This window comes from Coturnix japonica, chromosome 20, assembly GCF_001577835.2.
Source record: "Coturnix japonica isolate 7356 chromosome 20, Coturnix japonica 2.1, whole genome shotgun sequence".
Taxonomy (NCBI): Eukaryota; Metazoa; Chordata; class Aves; order Galliformes; family Phasianidae; genus Coturnix; species Coturnix japonica.
Window position 1 is genome coordinate 4,553,185 of NC_029535.1, and position 24,488 is coordinate 4,577,672.

At 44.2% G+C, this 24,488-nt stretch overlaps 1 protein-coding gene across 3 annotated transcripts in view; it reads right to left on the reverse strand.

Annotated features, from left to right (window-relative positions):
• The window catches only part of STK4 (serine/threonine kinase 4), a 35,870-nt gene that overhangs the window by 3,295 nt on the left and 8,087 nt on the right, over positions 1–24,488 (reverse strand). For all 3 annotated transcript variants that reach the window (XM_015881517.1, XM_015881516.1, XM_015881518.1), the window contains 2 exons: positions 23,890–24,076; positions 13,655–13,812 (listed from right to left, as the gene is read on the reverse strand). In XM_015881517.1, the coding sequence (XP_015737003.1) occupies positions 13,655–13,812; positions 23,890–24,076 (345 nt within the window). The remainder of the gene's footprint in view (positions 1–13,654; positions 13,813–23,889; positions 24,077–24,488) is intronic.

The window sequence follows — 24,488 nt, forward strand, 5'->3', positions numbered from 1 at the left end:
CCATGATGCTCAGGGCGAAGTCTCAGCGCTGATAAGCTGCAATTAGAGCTGGGCTCAGCCCTGGGGCTCAGCCCCATCCCCTCCTCACTCCTCAGCGATTCTTCTCTGGTAAAGAGCCCAAATGCCTTTGTCAGAGCTATCTATTTTCATCCGCCGTGATCAAACAGCTATGACAACCTTTTAAAGAAAGGAACTGCATTTCAAATGTAAAGGCTGATATCAAACACTTGTTCTAAGGCTGGTGTCTTACAATGAAATGTATCTTGCAACAAGGAGAAGGGGTAGAGCAGGGAAATGTTCAAGCAAGGTCCCATGTGCACCAAGCTAACTTTTAACTATTTGAATAACAGCTTTCTTCCTATGCAAGGTTGTGAGGCACCATTTCTTCCTCCAAGTAACAGATCCACAAGCTGACATCCCTCTGCAAGCAGTTCAGACACTGATAACAAATTCACTGCACAGTGCTCACCTCAGCAAACTGCCTCCCCGAGTCACCATCCTTTCAAATCAGCATATAAAGAAAATATATCATAAAAAAAGTCACTCCTAACATTTGTTACAGTTCAGGCAAGTGTGGCTGCAACACAATATTCTGAATGCAACTGAATGTGAGCAAAAGGGGAACATTTTGATCTCTGCAGGAATGTCAGACCCTTTTCCTGCAGCAGGGACAGCAGCACGGTCAGTTTGGGGCCCAGCATAGCAGTCCGCTGCCTCGAGCCAGCCCAAACCACTGCCATAAATACAGTGCTGCCCAGCATCCCACCTCAGCTCCCATTCCTAGTGCTCCTCTTGCAAAAAAGACTGCCAAGAACGTCCATTTGCTGCATGAATTATAAGCATCAGACAGAAAGGAGCCATTTCCCAGCAGCTGTAACACTCTTCCCTCCCAGTGTAACATTCCAACGGAGAACAAACTCCTGCCACCTCTCCACTGGGGTCACAGGAACCCCAAGCACTGCCCTCCTGCAGCTTTTCCCTTTCCCTTGTTGATGCTGCATCTGATCCAGAGATTTAATGCAAAGCCTTTTCTTTGCATCTCCCCCACTGTGCACAACACATCGGCTTTGTTTTCCAACACTCTCTTAAAATTCCTGAAGCTGATGCCCAATGTGAACCCATCCATCACCAGAGAGGGGCTGCAGTTATCCTATCACCTCACAGATCTGCAGACGGATGCTGCCTTCTGGAGCACAAGCAGAATATAAATGCCATAAGTGAGATGGGGTTATTTCCTCACGGTGAAAACATCTGAGCAGCCCTGCAGAATTACCACCAGCAGCTGTGGGCTGTTTAGGAAGCGAACACCAGCTACCAGCCTGCCTTCAACCCCAACGTTCCAGGTGGCACCCACTGCTCAGCATAACTTGATGTCGACTTCCAAGTTTTAAATAGACCTTTGAAAAAGTGGCTTGAGCGTTTCTCACTTCATAAGGGGCAGTGGGAGTTTGAAGACTGAAATACAGAAATAATGAAACTGCAGCTTCCCACGCCACACAGGGAAAAGACATCAGCTAGATGGGAACTAAAGAAAAAACATAATTCTCGCTCGAGCATAGCTTTTGTTGTTCCCCCTCCCCTTTCTGCCTGGTTTTACACCGCTGTTTAACAATTCTTGACTGCACACCCAGAGATCAAAGCCCCTAAACAAACTCAAAGCAAGGAGCACAATGCTCTGCATGCAGGCAGGAAATGCTGAGCATGGCTTCAGAAGGCTGCCCATCCAAAAGAAGTTCTCCAAGCCATGCTAAATAGCCCATGCCATAAAGGAGTTTGCTGCTATAGATGATGAAAAACCACCACTACTGATATAACAAACCTCAGAATTAGTATAAACTTTCAGATTAAAATGAGTTTGATAGAAGCAGCATATGCACATGCACATGCAGACATTGTGGAACCTGCTGAGATCACGGGGTATCTAAGGATGTTTGCCAGCTCCTGGGTGCCACAGGCATTACGTGTCAGCAGGGTTCTGATTTGCAGAGGAATATGGAAGTCGAGGCTATATATAAAGGACCAGACACTCCAAAATCAGACAAGGCACTTAGGAACAGCAGCCACCTGGATAACACCAAACCACCTGAGAGCTGCTCCAACTACGTGGTAATGAAATCATTAGGGACAAAGAGCAGGAAGGAACAAGGCACAGCAACAGCCAGGCTAAAGGAACAACAGCAGCAATGCTATCAGGACATTTCCCTTCCAATAAATCCTAGGGCAATGCTTACGCTTTGCAGTCAGGATCCGGCAACTCCATCTGACGCACATCCACCTCAACTTCCCAACTCTTCTTTTATCACCTCCTCAAGTAGAGTTTCATTTTTGGGCAGCAGACACTCATTGGGTGCTACATGCAGCTATTTGTGGCAGCACCTCGGAGCACAGCGCTGCGTGTGAGAGCAGCCCAGGAGCTGGGGAGAGCTGTCAGAGATCACAGCCCATGGACACGAGCTCTGAGAGCTGTAAGAACTCGGGTTATTCTGGAATTAGCCTTCTACAACCTGAAAGGCTGTTTAAGTGCAGTATCAATTAAACGCTCATACCAAATACACCCAGAGGAAACAGATCACTGCACAGTACTATGCACCTTTTCTTTTTTTTTAAGACAGCAAAAAAAGCATTCAATTTCTCAGGCCAAAATGAAATGAAGAGGGTGATTTCTCATGCTAAGCAGTGCTCTGGAGTCTAGGTCCTGAAAATGCTGATATAAATTGGTGTTGGAATAGCATGCCATTTTCCCTTAGCGTTTTTCCTGAAATGCTGGCTCAGTCCCATTTGGCATCCTTTCAATCACTGATCTAAAAATTAAGTGCCTTGTTCTCATTTATGTTCCCAGCGTTAGAAGGCCTTGATGGAACGTACGAGCAGGCATTAACCAGTTATTCACCGTAACCTTGTGTCCAATGCAAGGGACATGGGGACCTTAAGAACCTGCAGGCACTCCTGCCCACTTCTCATCCTGATTATCAGGTCCCCACAACCTCACACATCTGTAGCCTGCAGCCATGCCACAGACAGGCTTCAGTAAATCACAACCCCAGCCCCAACACAAACATTAACTACCTCGATTCCCCCCCTCCCTTTTTAGCATGAGAAGTTTCATATTGTTATGAAAGCAGAGGATGAAATGCACTCACGGTGGGATTTCATGCAAGATTAAAAATACAGATATTAATCTTTCAAAGGATTTGAAAAATAAGTCTCAGCAGCACAAGCTTCTGCTTTTAATGCACCTTAATTATTTAACAAAACACACCGTGGGCTGCAAAACATCCAGCACAAGTCAAACAGCACCGTGGCCAGAATTTACCAAAGAAAGGGACTGTGGTGAGATGCAGTGAGTGCACATTTGGAGACAGTAATTTCAGATCACCCTGTGTGGACAAGAGATGACTCCGCACAAGAGAGATGACCCCAACTTTCAAGCAGATCATTGCGAGCTTCAGAGGCCAAGACAACCCAAGTCAGTGCAAAGCAATCAGCTGCAGCAGTAACATGGCAACGTGCCTTTTTGGGGAGGACAGGCAGACACTAATGCACTCAGCACTCAATCCTAGCTGAAGTGAAAAGAAGTGTTTTAGAAGTGTACTGGAGAAGACCCAGCCCTTCTCTGCTGGTGTGCTTAGGACAGCTGTATCTCACTTCTGCAGCAGTGGAGATTTAAGGTTCCTGGTAGTCCCAGTACAACACCAGTAAGGATGCGAGCTATCTGACACATGGCTCTGCTGATACGATTGCAATAAAGGTGCCTGATCCCAGTGCATGTGGAGTAACTGGAAACCACTTCCCCTCTGGCCCGCTCACTGCCAGGCAGGGCTAGCTCTGAGCAGGACCTCCTTCCAGCTCAGCTCAGCAAGGCTGCTAAAGCTGTCAAGGGACAGTGATGGGCTTCTGGGGAACGGTCTGAGCACCAGCACTACCTCACAGCAGGAGCTCCTTCACTGCTGGCTCTGAGGCAGAAGCTGCCTCCAGCTCAGGATCTGTCTCTTCTGCAGCAAGCTCTCTCTTTCTTCAGGCTTTATTTATAACCACACGGTTTGATCCCGCTGGTTCAGCAAGGACCTCGCTCCAGCACATTTGCCAACTCTGTCACTGCTATTGAAGAGATAAATAGACACACTTCAGATACACATCTGCTCCTTCATCACCCACGAGGCATCTTTCCTCTGCTGGCTGCCCTTCTCAGTCTGCAGGTTTGCCCCGTTTCCTTGAAGCCCACAGAGCCGGGGGGAGCTTTGCAGTTGGCAAGGTGTCAGAAAACTCCTAATACACTTTTCAGAGGACTACAGAACACACACAGACCTTGCTGGCAGCTCAGGCTCTGCAGACGCACCAGCACAGAGCAGCATTCAGAAGACAGAGATGGCCCAGCTGTGTGAGCACCACGCTGCACATCAGCACTGCTGGCATCCCAGAGCTGCTCACAGCCAAAAGCTGCACCTTATCCTTCATTAGTGCAACCCCTAAAAGGCTCAAGGAATCGTCACCGCCAGCACAACCATATAGCACCTACATAGTGCTATTACCCTCAGCAATGTATAGAAATTGTATTCAGGGGAAAAAAAACCCAACATCCAAAGGAATCTTCATTGATGTGACTGGCCAGGAAAAAAAAACAACAAACAATGGCTTTTTCCTTTCTCTTTTTTGCATTTTAATCTTCTGAGCTTCAAGATTAAATTCCCTTCTATTCCAGCACTATTATCAATTATTCACTTCCAAACCCATCCCAAGTACTATAAACACTTAACCTAAACAAAGGGAATGACAAATGGTTTTGGTGTTGCTCTGCAGCAGGAAATTTCAGGAGGTCCAAACCTTAAGAACCTTCAGGGACTCAGAAAGTAGCTGAGTAATCCTATAGCCACAAAGTCAGGTTATCTCACTGGTTTTATTTCAGTAACTGAATTACAAACCAAGCTAAAAGGTCAGCCTGTCTGGACAAGGAGGACAAAAAGAACCAGCAAAAAAAAAGAGCATCGCTTGCTTATAAAATACACTTGCTGGCCAGAGATTGGATTAAGAAAAAGCACAGCAGGTCCAACCCCCCTCTAAGTGATTATGCTTTAATTTCCTTAAGTAAGGAGTACCAAAATACCTCTGGATACGGTAAAATAAATCATTTCAGTGAAGATCCTGCTAGCTTTACAAATCAACTGCAAAGTGCACAGCTGGCCAAGTTGCCTCCTTCTCCTCTTTCCTTTTAAGAAAGGCAATCTGTCAGAAAACGTTGATTCCTTTAAAACGAATTCATGTCTCCAGCAACGTGAGGCAAGTTCTGCCTGGAAGGGTACGTGGGTCTGTAACAGATTTCTTTCTCATTCAGATTCACTCTTTGTTTATGGGCTCCTATGGGCTCTTGACTCACTCACTTATTAAAAATTAACGTATTTCTTCAAGATCACTTATCCTTAGTGCAGCAGAATACCTGCAGGAGCAGCAGTAGCACCTCAAGTCCGAGCAGTTCCTCCATAGCACACTGCTCCATACAGCACTGCCATCAGCCACGAGCAGTAACCACCACCCTGGGGTTGCTCAGAAGGTGGATGCTGTCTGCGTTACATCGCAGACTATGATGCTGCTGGAAGACAAAGATGCTGGAAAGAAATTCAGAACCACTAAGCGAGAGTTACTGCGGAAAATAAAGGTAAGGCACAAGAAGAAAACAAGTACCTCAGTGTATCCCCAGCCTGAAATTCTCTGCTTTTCCAGGAAGGCTGAAGCTGGCTTAGTGAGATACAGTGTGTTAAGACATTGCGCTGGCATTAGTAACTTGAGTGCTTCACACACTGCAGTCCGTAAGGTACAGTAATAACTTAGGACAAGCAGCTTCATCTTCAGAGACAGAGACTAAGCCATCTCTGGTAAACATTAATCTCTACTCAATTAATGTCTTTAATTTCACTCTCAGTCCTTCCTAATCTATCCCCTGCACCAGGATTGCTTCTGAGCAGGTCTCTCCTGCAGCAGGGCCACAGTGCTTCCTGATGCTGTATGCCCTAAAGCAAGTGACAGTACAGCAGTGCCACTGCTCTGCCTCTCCTCCGCCACGGGGAAGGAAATGTGATCCTGCAATGCGAATGTGAGGAAGACAGCAGGAGAACTCAGCATTTTGTGCAGAAAGACAACTGTGGGGATTTCAAGGGCGTTTTGCTATTGAATAGCTGCATGACCCCGGGAGAGGCTGCCGGCTTTGCAAACAGGGGCATATGTTTGGTATTTCAGAGACAAATATTGTTCCAGAATGGCTCTCTGGTGAATGAGCCATCTCTTTAAAATCCTTGTCACACGAACCTGCACGCTTTGCCATGCAAGCTTTTCTCAAGAGTTTGCTATTACTTAGGCATCTATTTATAATGACACCGTGCGAAGGCGAGATGCAAAACAAGGAATTAAGAGCTCTGTTTCTCAGTAATATTCCTATCAGACTGTGTGTGTGTGCTAAGTGACTTTTCCTCCCTCTTTCTTGAAGAGCAAAGCTTGGGATCACCTTCAGCACTGCGTAGACGAGCAGGGCGAAGCTCCCAGCACACCCACAGCCCACCGCAAACTCCATCACTCTGATTGCTGGAGGTGCCTCAAACGTGACAAAACTCCCCCTGCAAAGTCCTCTGCTGAGGTAAACTGGAGGCACCCAGCAGTGCCAGGCACTGCACACCAGCAATGAGCACCGTCTGATCTTCCCATAGGATTTAATGCGATATGCACAAAGGCAAATGCACCAGGTCCAGAAGTCAGAGCAGACTTTGCTGCTCCACAGAACACAGCTGCAGGCGGTGCTCTGGGTGAGGCCATGGGAAGCACACAAGGCTGGATGCAGGCTTCATCCCTGTCCTCATCTCTCTGTCCATCCCCCAAGGTGATCCCAAGCAGCTCTATTGGGATCCTGATGCCGGCCCACCAAGAGGAGCCCTCCTTGCTGGAGACAACCTGGGCAAACCTGCCTTTTTTAGTGGTGTTACCCCTTACAAACATTCATGCTGACAGATGAGTTGCAAGAAGATTTTAGAAGCATTTCCAATCGATCTCATCCGAGCTGCAATGCTCTCCAAAGGAAACACTGTGCCAAGAATACACCCAAGCTTGAAAACAGGTCTTGGGGCATAACAAGGCTGGAACAGGTTTTCTAAAGAACTCAGTATGCTGTGAGATGTTTCCAGCGTCACACCTTCAATTATTAATTCCTTTTCCCTTCCTTCCAGTGCAGCAATGCAGGCTGCAGCCTGACCGTGAGCACACAGCACTGATCCAAAGCCAGCACTCACACAGCCTGCCTGCAACACAGCTGGGCACTTCGCTCATCCACACAACTTTCAGTCAGTGACTCAGTCAATCAAACACGATGTCAGGAAAGGACAGGTCAGGATGCTGCATTTACAACCCTAAAGCAAGAAGTTGATTTCTGGCTGCATTACTTCTGTCTCCATTAAGGGCTGCGACCTAAGCAATGCAACGCAAACAGCAGCGACTCACTTTGCTTCCCACTCACTGCAAGTTTTGTTTGAAAGCCTTATGTCACAGAAGGCCTGCGAGAGACAAAAATACAGCAAGAATGAAATTCTGACAGCAAGTTGTAGCAGTAAGTGCTTTGCAATCAATGTCAGTACGCACCAAACTGAAAGCAGGTGGTGAACAATGACCCTGTTATAAAATGGAAGGGGACAGAAAGCTATTCTCTTCTACAGCAGATAGAAAATCCAAACCACTGCACTATTCTTCCCATTGCAAGTATTGCTAACAAATCATAAAGCTAAACGTGTACCTTCTGATCTTATTACAACGGGAAGTGAGAAAGGTTTATGAAACCTACGTGGCATGGAGCTCGCTGTAAATCACAGCAGTGCTTGGAAGCAGCCATGAATTCAGGTTTGCAGCAAGGCTGAGAGTGCCTCCTCCATGCAAACACTACAAAGGAATCAAGACCACTTAAACAAGAAGAGAGAAGATAAGCAAGATGTTCCAGGGCTTATTTTTAAATGACTGTATGTTTGATCAGGAGGTAACAAAATAAAGCATTTTTCCTTAATAAAGATGTCAGTGGTTAAAGTACTTGTTGGGAAGAACATGTCGGCAAGGTAACACTTGAGAGAAGAACAAACAATTAGCTGAGCTTTAAAAAATTTTGGCAGATGGCTGAAGGAAAAAAAGGAAATCCATTTAAGGGACATCAGTGCTATAAATCAAGGCAGGTGACATTTAAAACTGTTGAATAAAACATCACAAAAAGCTGTCTCTTTGTATAAATCATACTTCACAGCAGAAATTACATCCAGGCAATGTACGTCCACATCTCACCCAATTAGCAGGAGATACGGTCAGGGTATAGATTTGGAAGTCAGTTTTCTATTCTGGATTACCTTCTTTTGTCAGAAAAAAAATGAGTCTTTCAAAAAAAGCCCTGTTCTCAATGCTCTCCAAGCTTTACTTCAGAGTCAGCAGAGAACAAACAAATAAATACCTTTCAGTTTGCCTGCACCCCAGCCAGCAATCTGCCACAACTCTGGCAAACACGGACAGGAATGCCCATCAGCCATCCCAGATCCGGCTTCTCTCTCAAACTGATCCATATTCTAGTAAATACGTTCACTTACTTTAGGGTTGAAGTAAGACTATTTGGATCAGCTGCTGCTTGAGAAGTAGCTGGGAAAAGGGGAGCTCACGGCACACAAAGGGGATAAACTCTTGAACAGAAAATGCTGAAGGTTCACTGAGTGTTTGGTCAACAGCCTTAGAAAATAATGCAATAAAAAACATCTCTACTTTAACCAAAGTTCCCTTTTGTTCTGCACAAGACCGTATAAGTTTAAGCTAATTTTTGGAACAACCAATCCTCATTCATCACTCAAGGGTCAGAGAAACTTGCTTCCTTAGAAGATAAGGAGTGTATCACAAGATTCACTAATCAATAGCAGTTGAGATTATTTGGTTCTCAATGAACTTCTGAACGACCTGCAGACCTGCATGCTCTGAAGGATTTTTTGTTAATGGACAGACTTGCTGGAGCCTCAGTAACCAGCTCAGATTATTCACTTGAGTAATTTGGGAGGAGGAAAAGAGGAACAAAAAGATCAGTGCAGAGACACCTAAACCAAGCTGCTTAAAAGACAGAGGTAAGTAAGAAGGAGATAAAGCTCACTGGACTGTGTTAAAGGCAGGAAACATTATAAACTGATAAGCTATAAAAAGTCACACAACTTGCTCATGCAACAAAAGTCCCTTCCTTCCAGCATTTGCCTCCCCCATGTATCCTCAGCATGCCTTTCTCCTATTGCTAAAAGAGACCCAAGGAGCAGCTTCAACAAAACAAGAACCAATTACTGAGTCTGCTGTTGTTCTCAAAGCCTGCAACTGTACAGAAAATAGTCCCAAGTTTTTAATCCATTGAGGAAGGACAGACAACAGGCAGCGTGGCCATAAAGCACCAACATCAGATTGCTAATAAACACTATCCAAATGAATGTTCAGAGAAACCAAAGGCATTGAATGTTCCAGGTACTGGTAGACAACAAGCTGTTCACAAGACAAATGACATCTTCACAGACAGAATACAATAAATTAGAGCCTTTGGTCATTGTAAAGCAGAACGTGTTTACTGTTATTGATAAACAATAAATCACCTGCCCCCTAGCAGTTCCTCCCTATAAATCACTTCCAAAGGAAGAAACAGATGACTGCAGCACGCGGCCGCTCGGCCCAGAGCTGGGAGGAGAAACACAGCACCCAGCAGAGCTATAGCTCCTATACACTTTTCAGTAAGAACCTCATGCTCTTGCAGACTCAGCATTAAGTCATTCCTCTAAACTGGAAGGAAAAGATCTTCCTCACTGGGGCTGTGAGCAATGTGGTCTGCAGAGAGGTGTCCCTGTCTGCAGCAGGGGGGTTGGAAAGAGATGACCTTAAAGGTCCCTTCCAACCCAAGCCATCCCAATACACTATGATTGATTCTACGACTTACATTCATGACTTTATCACCGACCAACAGCCTTATGTGCAATAGAACAAGCTGAAGACATGAGACTAGTATGCTTTTCTGCTGGTAAAGACCAGTTTTTGTTTTGTTTTTTTTTTTTACCATTATTTTCAATGTAATGTTTTATCCTACTAACCAGAAGTGCGGTAATGAGGGTGTTATTAAACAAACAATATATCCCAGAGAAGAGCAGCGTAATGGCACACTATCTCAATAAACAGAAAAATTTAAGTTTTCTTTACTGCTTTAGCAAATAGAATTACATCCTCAGTTAGGATATAACTTAGGAAGACGATGCCTTCATTTGTTATGCTTGTAAGAAGATCTAAGCAATAGCTCTGGCTAGAACCAGCTTAAACAGAGACACAAAAACCATACTTCTATCAGGTGAATAGAAATTGATGTAATGCCTTCTGAATCTGAAGCCTACAGAGTAATGTAGAGGAGGCTGCAGTTGGGATACCAGCTCTCGCAGTGCAGATAATTCAAGAGCTTCAAGAGATGTGAATACATCTCCAGAAAATGTACTTTATTAAACATAAAAAAGCCATACTTCCTCAACAGCTTCCCAGATTATTGCTTTGTCTCTGAGCAAATCACAACCCTAAATGTGAAAGGCATTTCTGTTGCTCACTCCCTGGTATCGCTGGCTCCATGTTCCCAGCTCAACCTCCTGCTCCAGGCAGGGGAACCTGCACCAGTGCTGCTCTTGACAGGCTGCCTTACAGGGCCAGGAGTGGTAGGCTACATCCATAGTAGTAGTAAAAATAGTGAACAATCCCACTTTAGTCATAAGTGACACTGCAACACTGATCTGCTCAGAGCAGTTAAAACTACGAATAAATAACCCTTCAGAAGTGCTTAAGAGCAGCAAACACCGCACAATTAATTCTGCTGCGCTACGGCACCGCTGAAAGATTGGAAAGGAAAAGACTGCATGTCATCGTCTAAACAAATCTTTGAGCATTATTAGTTTAAGTCTGTGCAACAGCATGTGACTAATGTGGATTGGCAAAATGAAATTCAATGACAACAACGCTGAGGTGTGATTAGAGCAGTTGGGAATTGCACGCACAATGCAGCCTGCCCATTAGCAGCCCACCCTGCAGCACCTTGGGCATCAGCTCAGCCCTAATTTCAACCTTAGAAACTTAAGGCTGGAGATGCATTGGGTTGATGCCAACAAAGATGACAAGCAGGGGATGGTTCAAGCACTGTGTTTAGGAGGAACGGAGTTCATCACCTTCCAGAACAGGATCCTTGGGTTTTCAGCTGTGCAGCATATGGGGCTTGATCCAACCGTTATCTAACACGACATTGCCTTGTGATATAAATAGCTTCTTATTTGCCTGCTTCAGAGCAACAATTTAGTCAAGAAAAGGTCAAATGGTTTTACCACAAGGGAAAAGAGAAAAATCTTCTGTAATTTAATATTGTCCCTTTTTTCCCCTTTCTCCCCCTCCGACAGGAGACCCCAGGTGCCACTGACAGGGGAAGGAGGGGGATTCAGACAAGGCCTATTTATCTAGGCTGCAACAGCACAAAGCAATAATATTTCAATTGTTTCCTGAGGCTCTGGAGGCACTCGCACACACTGAGCTCCTCACTGATCCTGACTGCTGGGAACCCTGCAAACTCTATAGACAGTGCACAAACCTACTTACGCTGGCAGTGCAGAAATCAGTTACAGCTGCAGCCAAGTCCAGGACAGATGTACCTGAAGCATGTAAAGACTGTATTCCTTTTTACTCTGCAAAGCTTAGTAACTGAAAGCTACACGTATATTCTACTCGCCAAGTAAGCTGTTAATAAAAACATGACCTTTTAAACACAAGCTAGCCAACACATGGATCCCTTTTAACCAAACAGGAGAAATAGTTTAGTTTTAAGTCTTGGACAAGGTTCTACCATGGAGTTATCACTTCCACAGCCCAGAGAAGGACGATACAAACCCTGTTGTATAAGGTTGTTTTCAAGTATTTTTCCTGTCCCACAAAAAAAGGAAGCGATGAGGTGTGAAGGCAGCTCCATTATAAGATCTGCATGCAGGACAGGCCGGCACGTTCATAATCAATCCGGAGAAATACACAAGCTGCCTACAGATACTACATGAAGGTGACCCTAGGCCTGATTTATTCCTCCATTTTATGATTTGCTCACAGCACACTGGTAATCTATGCACGTGGCAATACTTCAGCACTAATGGAAACGAGTAAACAAGGTCACATGTGTGTCAAGCAGCTGCCTTGCACATCCTAAAGCCAGCACCTACAGCTCAATGGGTGCTGGGTAAAGCAAATCCCTCTTGCTGGAAACAAGGACAACTGCTGAACAGCACTCAAATTAGAAAGACCAAATAATTACAGCACTTTTTCCCTTGGGCCGTATCTTCCGTAGACCACAAAACGTTTTTAAGATGCTGACTTTCCTGGGAAATGCCACACATTGAAAAATAATGATTTATCATTAAATTACGTTGCAGAATGTAAGGTTAATGAAACATACTGGGCACCTCACTAGACCGGAATCATGTGCTTGGCCCCTGTGATACGCAGGCTGACAAAGCAGCTTGCAGGTTATTTTTGCAACACATGTCCATGCAGTCAGTTTGAGCCTTCAGGCTAAGCATGACGTAGTGCAAAGGACTACAAAGAAAGAGTGCAGCAGGTCCCCTCTGCCAGCTGCTTTTCCCAGTCTAAATAACAAAATCAGAGATGCAGCAGCACGAACTGCAGAACATACATAACAACAGCCTGCCCGAGCTGTACAACCAGAACGAATGGCTCCTGCTGTTGTTCAAGCCACAAAGTGAAGCATCTCCTCTGCTGCCTGCCTTGCGTCGTGACAAACAGAGGGAGTTTGCCTCCTGCATGGCTTTGTGAAGGTGGAGTGAAGCTCACCAAGTGCAGCATGACAGCCCGAATCAAGGGTGGTGGCAGCACGCTCTGTGAGGGTGTACAATGCACTCAGAGCAAGGAGTGCCTGCAATGAAGCATCACCGAAAGGAAACGCATTGCGGGGAACGGTGTTCAGCAGAGCACGTTTCTTCTGGCATTTTAGCTCACACCAGAATGCTTCTCTCATAAGGCTTCTAAATAATGGAACACAGAACCTACCATCTTTTCTTCTAACTTCTGAAAACTTCCTGAGAATCTATGGTTTGTGTGATCAGAAAAGACTGAAACTGCAGTTTGTAAGCAAAAAGGTTAGCTTGATGCTCACACAGTAACCCCAAAGCTACCATTGAAGCTTGAGAAAAACAAGGAAATTCAATGGTTGTAGCACTGTGGCTGTTTTTGTTGGTGCTTTTTTTCTTTTTGCCAAACACTGCATTCAGGATTAATGTTTTCCATCTACCACCCTGAATCCTACTGTTCTATTTTATTTTGGACGTGTGATGGGGAATGAAGGCATCAAATTTTCTACCTTAATGTCCTCAGGCTTTTCTTTTTCCTGTTCACTCTTAAACAAGAAACACACACAGAGATAATGACTGGTTACAATAACCAAGAAATACCTATAAAAAACAAATCCTTCAAAACGACCCATTCAAATGCACTGGCAATTACAAAGTGCTCAAGTTTCCCATTAGTCTGTTAAAACAAGCAGTCATCTTACAGCAGCTCTCACTAAAATTCTTAAGGATTGTCACATCGATTGCATTCCGTAGTGTAGACTTACAAACTCGTAGTCTCCATCCTGTGGTACTTTCCAATCAGATGAGTTTTTTGTCTGGCCAGACACATTCTTCCCAAAGTTATTGACTTGATTCTCCTTCGCCTTCTGCTCAAAGTATTCCAGGAATGATGGTCTGGCTGGCTGCATCGTTTCATCCCTCCCTGGAAATATAAGAGAAAAAAAACAAAGCAAAAAGCACAGTAGTTTTAAAAATATACTTTCAGTTATGCTGCCTTCTATCACACTCAAAAGAGAGTTCGTCTTTTTAGCACACACTAAATCACACAGTACTGCTGAAGCACTATTTTTCAGCAGCTGTTCAGATAGAAAGCTATTCTGAACCATCCAGAAATGGAGAAGGGAAGCTCAAGGTCCACCACACTTGTGATGACAGCGCTGGAATCTTGGGCCCTACAGCTGCAATCTGCCCTTCAAACTGTGCCACCAGCTAACCAAGCTCTGCACACTGAATGCTGCATGGAAGCTGCCACCTACTGCTGCAGTTCTACATCCCAGCCAGGGTGCAGGCTGCAAACATGACACGTGCCAAAACCGAACAGCATTATTTTCCAAGCACAAACCCACATTTATATTCATGAATGGAGCAGTACAAAAGGAAGCCTTGCCACATCTGCCTCACATACGGTTCCTAGGAGAAGTCAGGTTCCAGATTTCTTGGGTAGAAAGTATCAGTTAATTTGATAAGTAGCTTTCTTTTTAGAAACAGGTGGTAAGCATCAAGTTAACTGTTCTGCTTTGTTTTGTGGTTGTTGCTGTTTTGTGTAGTAGTTGTTTTTTTTTAAGTTAATTCTGCTGAACTTATTGGATTACTTGAATAAACCACATATATAAATTAACTGCCCAAATTCAGACTGCATTTAAGAAACTGGGGTCAATAACAAATGAGTAAGGAAACAAAAGGAAACAGGGCAGTCTCAATAAGTGCCTGAACACACTTTGATTTGGGAGAGCAGCCTCATAAACCCCCCAAGCACCATCACAGGGAAACGCGTTCACCCATAGGGCAGCAGAGCAGACAGCCCTAAGAACAATGTCTCCGCACAACGGGGTCCACCTTGCTCTAGCATTTCTAAATCATCCTTCATTGCAGAAGTGCAATGAAAGGAAGGACATTGCTGACCATTAAGAGCAATGAACCAGCAAAACTGTAGTCCCACTGGGTAACCAGGGATGTCATGCAGTTGGTCAGACCACGGATATAAGCGCTTCTCCCATTTCCTCCAGCCTCCACATCACCTGAACCCCTACTCCTGTCACCTCAGTGCATCGTTACATTGAATGTGACTAGCAAGGCATCAAACAACACACCTCCAGCACCAAACATGCAGTTGAGACTACTCAGAGCAGCTCACTGGGTCTGCACAGCGCACTGTGAGAGAGGACTACCACAAACGAGGTGCTGGGCTGCAAGAGACTGAGCAGTGCCTTCCTCTTGGAAACAAAATATTACCTCCTCCAGAAATCCATTAAGATTTAATCACAGAATATCATTCCTGAGCAGAAAATTGCCATCCAGTGATCCAGAACTCCCCTGGCAAGATGTCTGAGCCTCAGACAAGCGTTCCAATTCCTTGTTCAGCCATTGAATACTTAGGAAGTTATTTGTCTGCAGACACGCTGAAGGGAACACATTTAGTCTATCCCTAGCATTAATTCCCCTTTAAAAACAAAACAGAAAACCTACACCCCCAAAAAAAACAACTTATGCAGAACCAGATCATGAAAGACATCTTCAGACAGACTGCATGAAGGTCAGTCACGAAACGTCTGCAAAGGAGAGAACAAATTTGCTATTGGGAATAATTACTGAAATACAATAGCAATCCAATTACAGCAAAGTGATAAAACATTTATTTAGAATGAAGTAAATACACCACTTGCATCCTGGCAGCTCAGCCCGCGTGAAGCAGGGCTAAGTTAATGCTATAGCCAATCGTGGCAATGTTTAGCACTGACAAAGCTTATCAAAATAAATGAATTCCTAATGACCCAGGCTAATCTATACACAGCTTATTGAGAGCCAGCTTGGGTCTCAAATTTAATTTGGGCTTCCTAGATGAAAAAGCCGTTTACATTAAGCCTGCACTGTACACTTACAGAACAACTACTAGCAAAGGAGAATCTGAAAGCAAATGCCCCACACAGCTGACTTTGGATTGCACAGTTTCTTTATGACTGTCGATTCGTCCCAGAGAATAACTGTGTGACTTAATCACACTCAGTTCCCCACGTTTATGTTTTACCCATAACTACAATATTTGTGACCTGGTAACAGGGATGGGACAAAAAAGAGGCATGATGGGTCAGGCTGCCCAGGGAGTGTGGGGTCAGCATCCCTGGAGGTGTTCCAGAGCCGTGGAGATGTGGCACTGAGGGACGTGGGCATGCAGGGATGGGCTGGGGTTGCACTTGGTGCTCTCACAGGCTTTTTCCAACCCTAATGATTCTGTGAATTATCACAAGGCACATCTGAAAATAAGTTTTATTTACTAAAACTTCTGCTTTCACACAGATATGAAACAGGCAGATAAGGAAGCAAATGAAGTGGCAGTGGTAGTTTATAATCCTGAGAGTACCACAGCATTTTCGGCCTCATCAGTGCAAGCAACCAAGATGGGATAGCAGGAGGGTGCAGCAAGAATGGGCTGGAATTTGGGATGGAGGAGAAAAACTGTGGTTTGCTCAGCCCAGACCAGGCAGGAGGAGCACAGTGAGGCTTCCCAAAGCCCTGCAGGAGCTGGAGCAGCCTTCCTGTCACCCATGCAGTGCCATATTTTCAGAGATGAGCTGCTGTTAATTGAACAGAAGGATCACATTGCTGTACTTTTAAGGTTTTGGTAACAAGCAGCTAAAGACAAAACTCCATCGCTGCTATTTGCAGGATCAGGTGCTGCCAAGATGACACTGCACTAAGCACATCGGTGCCAAAAAGCATTTCAGTTTCCACGTTCGTAAGGTTAGACTAAAATACAAATAGTTGACAGAAAGTGAGATCACAGCTGTGGCAGAGAAGCGCCTTTTATTAGAAGGTCATCCTGCAGTGACAAAAAAAAGGCTTCTCCGGGCATTTATTTTGAAAGCTGAGGAGTAACGTATAAGGTTTGTGCCGTGAGAGCTCTCTGGAGCCATTAGCATCCTGCCATCGAAATGTGCAGTCATCTTTTAGGTGCTGTATTAATTACACAAATGGAACACCACAGCTCTGCTGGAACCAGCCCAGCTGACTGCAGAACTGCAGATTAGGGCTAGGCACACCAAGCACCCGGTACTTGTGAAGTCACGCTCAGCTCAGCCATCCAGTAAAGGACAGAAGCCTTATACATACCATAAAGCCTTCCTCATACCCGTACTGCCTGCTATCAATTGTATTTAGAATAGACCAGAAAAACAACAGCCCAGATGAGCCAGAAGACAACAAATGCTGAGTGCAGCACACAGATCTCTCACACCGAGCAAGAGTGGACAAAGGAGGTGTGCAGAGCCCTCCAGGCATTGCTACTTCCACACGGTGCTGCAGAGAAACAGAAATGATAAAGAAGAAATAGCATAGACAATTAAACCGGCACAAGATTTAGCTTGTCCTCCAAGAGTAAGGAGTGCCAGTGAAAGCAGATCATTCAGAATCATCCAGTCCCAGAAATGGAAATACTCACTTTGTTGATGTTGTCTAATTAGCTCTCACCATTGAAAAATATCAGAAGCTCGTGAGCTTCAAAGGAAATCTTCAGAAGGAAAGTAGACTTACGAGTCCTTCTATCTGACTGCAGGAGCTTACTGAGCAATGAAACCAGCATTTCTGCTTTTCTGTACGATTACTCTTCTCGATTTGACAGCAGAAGGATCCTCGTTTTGTTACTCTTCCCCCTTCAAAGCGGTATCTATCACCAGCCAGAGTAAATCCCAGATTCATACAGCCTACCATGAGACAGAACCGGAACCTCGGGAACACATCTACTCTTTACTCAAGGCACTTAAGTTAATACTGCATTATTTAACATTCCTACTCTCGAAGCCACAGTGAGAGATTTCCTCCCTTCTCTCATAGACATGGGAAACATGTCCAGTGAGTGGGAGCAGCCAGGAGATCCCACCACAAACATGGTTTGAACCACTGCTGGATCTAGCCATAGATTTTAAGAACCAGCACTCATAACAGTTTCATAAGGGGACCATTCATCTATAAAGAAGGCAATTTAAATCAACAACCACAAAGTGATGAATTACTACATTAGCAATATCAAACTAAAATCGGATACTCGGTACATGAGCACATATTTGTCAAGATTCCAGGTAGCTGCAATCTTTAGAAAGACAACTGTTGTCAGTTTTGGAAGATATTCATGTTTGAACAGGATGCCAGGAGCAATGAGATCAAATGTTTTAAACCAACTCACTTGCACTAAGGAAAGTACAACCAGCTCCTTGAACAAAGCCCAGGAAGATAACTTTACAATAGAATAATTCATGATCCTTCAATTGCTAAGAACAAATTACATTCCTTCATTCTTGAATTTGAGGTATATGGGTTTTTTCTTTCTTTATATGATGATGTTAGCAAGTTCCCCCAGGCTAACAAGTCATCTTGGAGTTGGACTCAAGAGACCCTTATGAGTTCCTTCAAACTAAGGACATTGTATGATTCTATGACTTCTGTGAGCAGGAGCTCAGAACCGAGCTCTGCACAGACACAGTGAACACCGCTCTTGTTCACTCTAAATAAAGTCTTGTGTCAGACTTAAGGCCACAAAGAGTCCCCTGGGAGAAACAGCTGTCATGTACACAACTACACAGACCCTTTCACTGAGGGATCAAGATCCACTGTAAGGCAATTGCTTTGGTTTGTCCTTGCTGTCAACAAGCCTGCAGTTCTGCCCTCTCACCTTCAGTCCAAGTTTTATTGGTTACTTGTGCACATGCACTTGCTCCTCAGCAAGTCTCAACCCTCAGGCAGCCTCAGTGCTCACCCTCTCTCCTAACCACTGTCCCCTTTATTCATTTACTTTAATTTAAATAGCTCTCACGTCCATTTTCAACCTCCATTTATGTGGTTAAAATAAGCACAGATCTTCCACTGACCTCTCGTTTCACAGCCTTAGTCCCCTTAGTCTTAGCACTCTCTGCCTGCTTTGGTTTGAGTTATGTAACTTCGAGGCAAGTTGCTCACGTATCTAAGATGCACAAGACAGTGCCTGATCATTACGTGCAAGCAACACTTCATTAATATTAACATTTCCAATGGAACTGTAGTTTTATTTGCTTCAGGCTATTTCTTGGAGATCACAGATGAACTCTAGCAGCTGGACAGCATAATTTGTACCGTACGAATAGGACTGAGTCACTTCATACAGCACAGCAGAGAGATGCCAATTTATTCAACCAGAGCAAAAAGTGCTTCATCATTAATGAATTCAACCCGTGGCGATAAGAGCTGAAATCTCCTCACATTAAAAGCAGACCGCATAACACTTGATACATGTCAAAGCTTATGAGGATGAGCTTTCCCATAATTATGGCCCATCTCAAACTAAATCAAAGCAGAACGTGTCTGACAGACCCTGCGATTACAGGGGAGCTCCTGAATGACCGTCGGTATCAATGCTGGCTATCCTAACTCATCTGTTTTAATGAATGTAAGGCAGAGATGTCTAAGGAATAGAGCACCCACACACTCATCCCAATCTGTGGTGTACAGAATTGCTCTTTCAAGAGGAGGAAAGGCTTTTATACTGTGAGGGTTTCAAGACCAGACTGCCTCCTCCTGGATACCCAACGTTTCTGTTAGATAAAAAAAGCCAGAAACACTACAAATTTACAGCAGCTTCCTTTCTCCTCCTCCACAGATTTCCAGTGCACACCGATATCTTTCCCCATGCTTTATTCTGACCCAACAGGAAGCGAGTTTATTGCTGGAAGAGAAAGGTAGGTCACCTTTTGCCTGTACATATGTGCAAGTGTACCTAGGCATAGGAAACCAATGCACTTGAGTGGTTCACTTCTACCCTGTCTCATGGTTGAGTCTCCTGAAATGCATTACCTTCAAAATGCCATTCAGTACTTAGACATACTTCCCATCTTCATCAAGCAAAACATCTCTTCTGCTTTCAGACCCCCACCATCACCAATGCAGGAGTGCTTAATAAGCTACGAACAGCAAAAACAGCTGTGCTAAACACAAGCACCTCTCTCTCCAGTTTCGGTGTCTCTGAAAATACAAACAGATCATCAGCCTCACCTCAGAGCTCTATCAAACACATCAGCTGAAGATGGATCAGCACCCAGCTCTGATCCCAGAGGTAACTTCTTGATCCTTCAGCATGAATATAACCGCTGCTCCAACAGTGGAGGCCATACACAAGTCCAACACTCTACCAGTACTCATGTAAAGGGAAAAAAAACTCCCTCAAAAATGTGAGTATATACAGCTCCTCCCATTGATACACTGCCCTTATGTCCACTCAACCTAATATTCTTGAACAAATGAGGCTGCCTGCTGTTTAATGTAAAGCCTGCCAGCAAGCCTGCTATTAAGATGAAAGTAAAAATACCAGCACATATGGAGGACTTGTCTGGGGAGATTTATATTCTCCACAGCTCAAGAGTGGCAGCATAATGCTTCTTACAGTGAGAGGAGAACTCAATCAATGGAGGTGTTTCTATTAACAGCGTCCTATTTAAATGCATAACACAGAGAACGGTTTATGGTCCAATTATGCCTAAATGGACCCGTTTACTTTAAATACAAAACTGTACCGCTGGGCATTAATAATGCTAAGTAGTAAGAAGCTGCTACGTCTGCAGGGGGAAATGGATGCAAAACATATCCAATGTCTTTGATAAAACATAAAGCTATTCCCTCCAACACCTACATTATCCACTTGGGTAACATGTACCTAAACAACCTCAGCCAACTACTGATGTGGATCCATCTATTGCTATCTCAGCTGCATGCCATTCATATATTACTTGAAAATTATATTAATGCAATCACAAACACTTTGCTATCCGCATTTTTTTTTTCCTGTTCATTTCAAGTTACTGCTACAGCAGTCACTGCTTTATATGACAAATTACAGGTTAATTTGGGGGTTGGAAAGCTTCCAGAACCTTGGCAGCAACACTTCTCCAGTTTAAGCATCATCCACCGTACACCCTGCAAATCCACCAAGACTAATGAGCTTATTCTGGATCATTTTCCTAATAGGAAATTGCCAACTTTGCATCTCAGCTCATTTAATTTGCTAATGAAATCCAATCTCCCCTCAAAAAGAAGAATATCTGTTTTAGAGGACACAACCAAGCCCAGCAGTGTGGATATGGTAAAAGCGTAACAAAACCAAGACTACCCCTAACTTTAAGGTCCAAGCCCAGCAATTTCATTTTAAACATTCACTATTCAGAGTGTTCACCTGCACACAACATTAGCAGGGTAGTATTAACTGTGTTGTTAGGGCTTCTGGTCCATCTCCACACCAGATGGTCACCACAATGTGTGCCACGTTAACAACAAACCTCACACCCACAATTTCATCCTCTCCCAACCCCTCAATTCGTCTTGACCCAAAAACCAACGGCTCAGCTCACATCACTGCTGACAGTTCTTCATTCTGCAGCATTACCTCGTGCTTAAACAAGAGGCACTTTAACAATGGAAATTAGACAGACTCAAGCACTAGATAAACTAGATCCTATTCCTCTTGGATCCAATCACATTACAGCCCAAGAAAGGCAATATGTTCATCTGCTTTATTATAAAATTATCTTCTACTTTTTCAATTGAGAAGACAGACTTGTGCCAAGTTTCCGCTACCTAAAGACCTACAGCAAATAAAGAAGGAAGAGTGGAGTAAAAGAATACGCTGCAGAGTTTACCAGGGCTATACATTCTCACACAGAATAATTAAGATGATGATTGCAGGCCTATCCATAGTTCAAACTTATTGCACTGCCAAACACAATGGAAATGCCTCACTGCAAATCATCACTTGCCTGCAAGTCCTTCAGCTGCAGCTCAAGTCTTCACAGAGCAGTTAAATTGCAATCCATAAGTAATCTGGTAGCTATTGATTTGTAAGTAAAATGTGTCACAGTGCAATTTAGTATCTGCAGTTTCATACAATCACTTGAGTGCTTTGAAAATGCATATGAGAATGTCGCGGTGACATTTTTTAATGCTGCCTGAATGCTTATGTTGAGCATCCAAGAAAAAAAAGCCAAGCAAAGAGTTTAAGCAAATGGAAATGCAGCTCAGTTGACTACAAAACAAAAAGAACTTTCTTCATATCACGTACAACATTGCTACAACATAAGGATGCTTCTCCTCTGAGCCTGAAATGTCACGAGCTGACTCAAGCAAGAATCACTTGGGAAGCCATCAGAACTTGTTTGCTGGAGATTTCTAAGACAAGGCCATCTAATGCATTGCATTGCAATGTCTTAAAGATTTTTACATTAAAAAGAAAAGGAAAAAACAAAGGCCAAACTGCAAAAGATGGGATTTTGTTCTCATAAGAGCAGAGTGTAGCTCAGAAGCTCACAGTCAGGAAGGTGGCACACAGCCACCCCAGGAAAGCTCATCTCTCCTGCTAATGCCACGCAAGAAATATCTGCACTTCTTTATTGATTTAAAGCAGGTTTTATTGTGAGTCATAACACAAGCTGCCAAGTAAAACACTGACTTCTTCAAAAATATGAATCAATGGAGCTTCTTCACATTCAGCTGCTTCCAAATACCATTATTACTTTTATGTTCAGAATCACAAAAGGAATTTGCTCCAGAGAGCTCTGCAGCAGGCAGATAAGCTTTACAGTTAAATCAATTTAACTGCACGTTAAGCAAACATGAATATGGAGATGGCTGCAAAACAGAGCTGTAGGCAATTCACGTGGAAGATACCTGCAAGCTGCTAAAAGACACTGATCTTCAATGTGCCTAAGAAACCATTACAGAACCTCTGTGTGCAGGAGCAAGAATGTCAGCGTTATGGTGCTGGGGAAGAAAGAGGGTAAGGTGCAAAGGAAAAGCCAAGTTTCAGTTTGGTACAATCATATTCATTAGTATCATATCTATTGGAATCGTTACAGCAATGCAGCACAACCCGCAGCAGCGAGCTGAGCACAGCCGGGTTTCACTGGATGCTCCTGTGCTGAACCTCTCACCATGGCAGTGGTACCAGTGTCAGACAGCACTTGGGCCCCGGGCTTCCAAGTGCTTCCTGTGGGATGCAGAGCTGCTCCAGCACTTCTGCTCCACGCCTGGCTGCAAATCCCAGCCGCAGAGCTACGCTCTTAGAGCTTGTTCTGGAGCTCCCTCTTGAGGCTAGATGCTAAACCATATTAGTAGGCAATACCCTCCTGTTTCTGCTCTAAATCCATGCAAAGGAAAGGTTATCACATGTGTCAAAGCTCTGCACACGAGTTTCTGAGTTACAAGCACTGCAATCTTAAAAAGAAGGTGAGAAAATAAACACCTATTAAGCACAAAGATCAACTGAAGCACCGCTGCGCTGCTGACACAGCTCTGATAGCCACTGCAGGAGCCCCATAGATAATCATAGAGTCACGAAGGTTGTGAAGACCCACAGGATCACCCAGTCCAACCATCCACCCATCACCAATAGTTCTCACTAAACCACATCCTTCAACACAAAGTCCAAACCTCCCTTGAACATCTCCAGGGTCGGTGACTCCACCACCTCCCTGGGCAGCCCATCCTACTGCCTCTGCTGTAAATCATGAAACAGAACAGCACACACAGTTTCTATTTGTACAGAAATAGTAACTTCATTTGATACAGAGGTGCTAACACATCCCATTCTCTTTGGCTGAGCATTAAAGTCCTCTTAGCATCTACCTGCCTCCTGCTGGTCACCTCACACCACAAACACCCAACAGCGTTATTCCCCTGGCTGTGTTGCATTGGCTGACACCTCCCCTTCTATTCCATTTCTAAAGCACTGGATCAGTGTTTGCTAAAGTCTGCCAAAACCCTGGAGCAGGTTTTGCTGAAATCTCATGCTAGGAGAAAGCAGTATCCCCTCACAAACACTGGAGGGCACCCACATAGGTCTTGCACAGACTACCAGCAATCAACATGGCATCACTTTAAATCTTACACCTTGTGATAAGGCTTACAGTCTTATCAAGTGTTTCTCTATTGGGATGGAACAAATTTCAACTTGAGCGCCTCAGAACAGTTTGTTCAGTTGAGAGATGCTTACTTTTCATGGTGCCCTCCTCCTCTTCATCTTCGGTGTTTATGACCATTGTACCCAACTGGGATTCCAAGGTGCCATCGTGTTCTATCATTGTATTGGCTCCATCACTCATCGTGTTGACCACCCTGATGGTACCGGTCTCATCTCCACTCGCCCTCACCATGGTACCCGAATCAGTTTCATCTTCCTCCTGTACAAAGATACCAGAAGTACGTTTTTACTGATGGTGGTGAAGTCCAAAGAAAAGTGGTTGTATTCACAGAGACTGGAAAATCTTACTAATTCAGAGATCTTGACAGAGACAGATGGAAACCAGCAACATTTTATGCTACGCACTAAGGTCTCTCCCTGATACCTCCAAATAAGTAAGGAAAACTCTTCATACTGCCAAAGTGTGAAATAAAAACAGAAACAATCACTGGAAGTTTCTCAACAGAACCAGCATCTCATTGCTGACCTGGTGAGCCAGCCCTAAATAGACTGCAATCCTCATTCAGTCAGCAATGTTTCTATTCGCTCTGCCAGTTATAACAGTTGATTTAAAACCCTGTCTTAAGTAATACAGTTCACTGAGGAGGCATTCATTACCAACAACAGCTCTC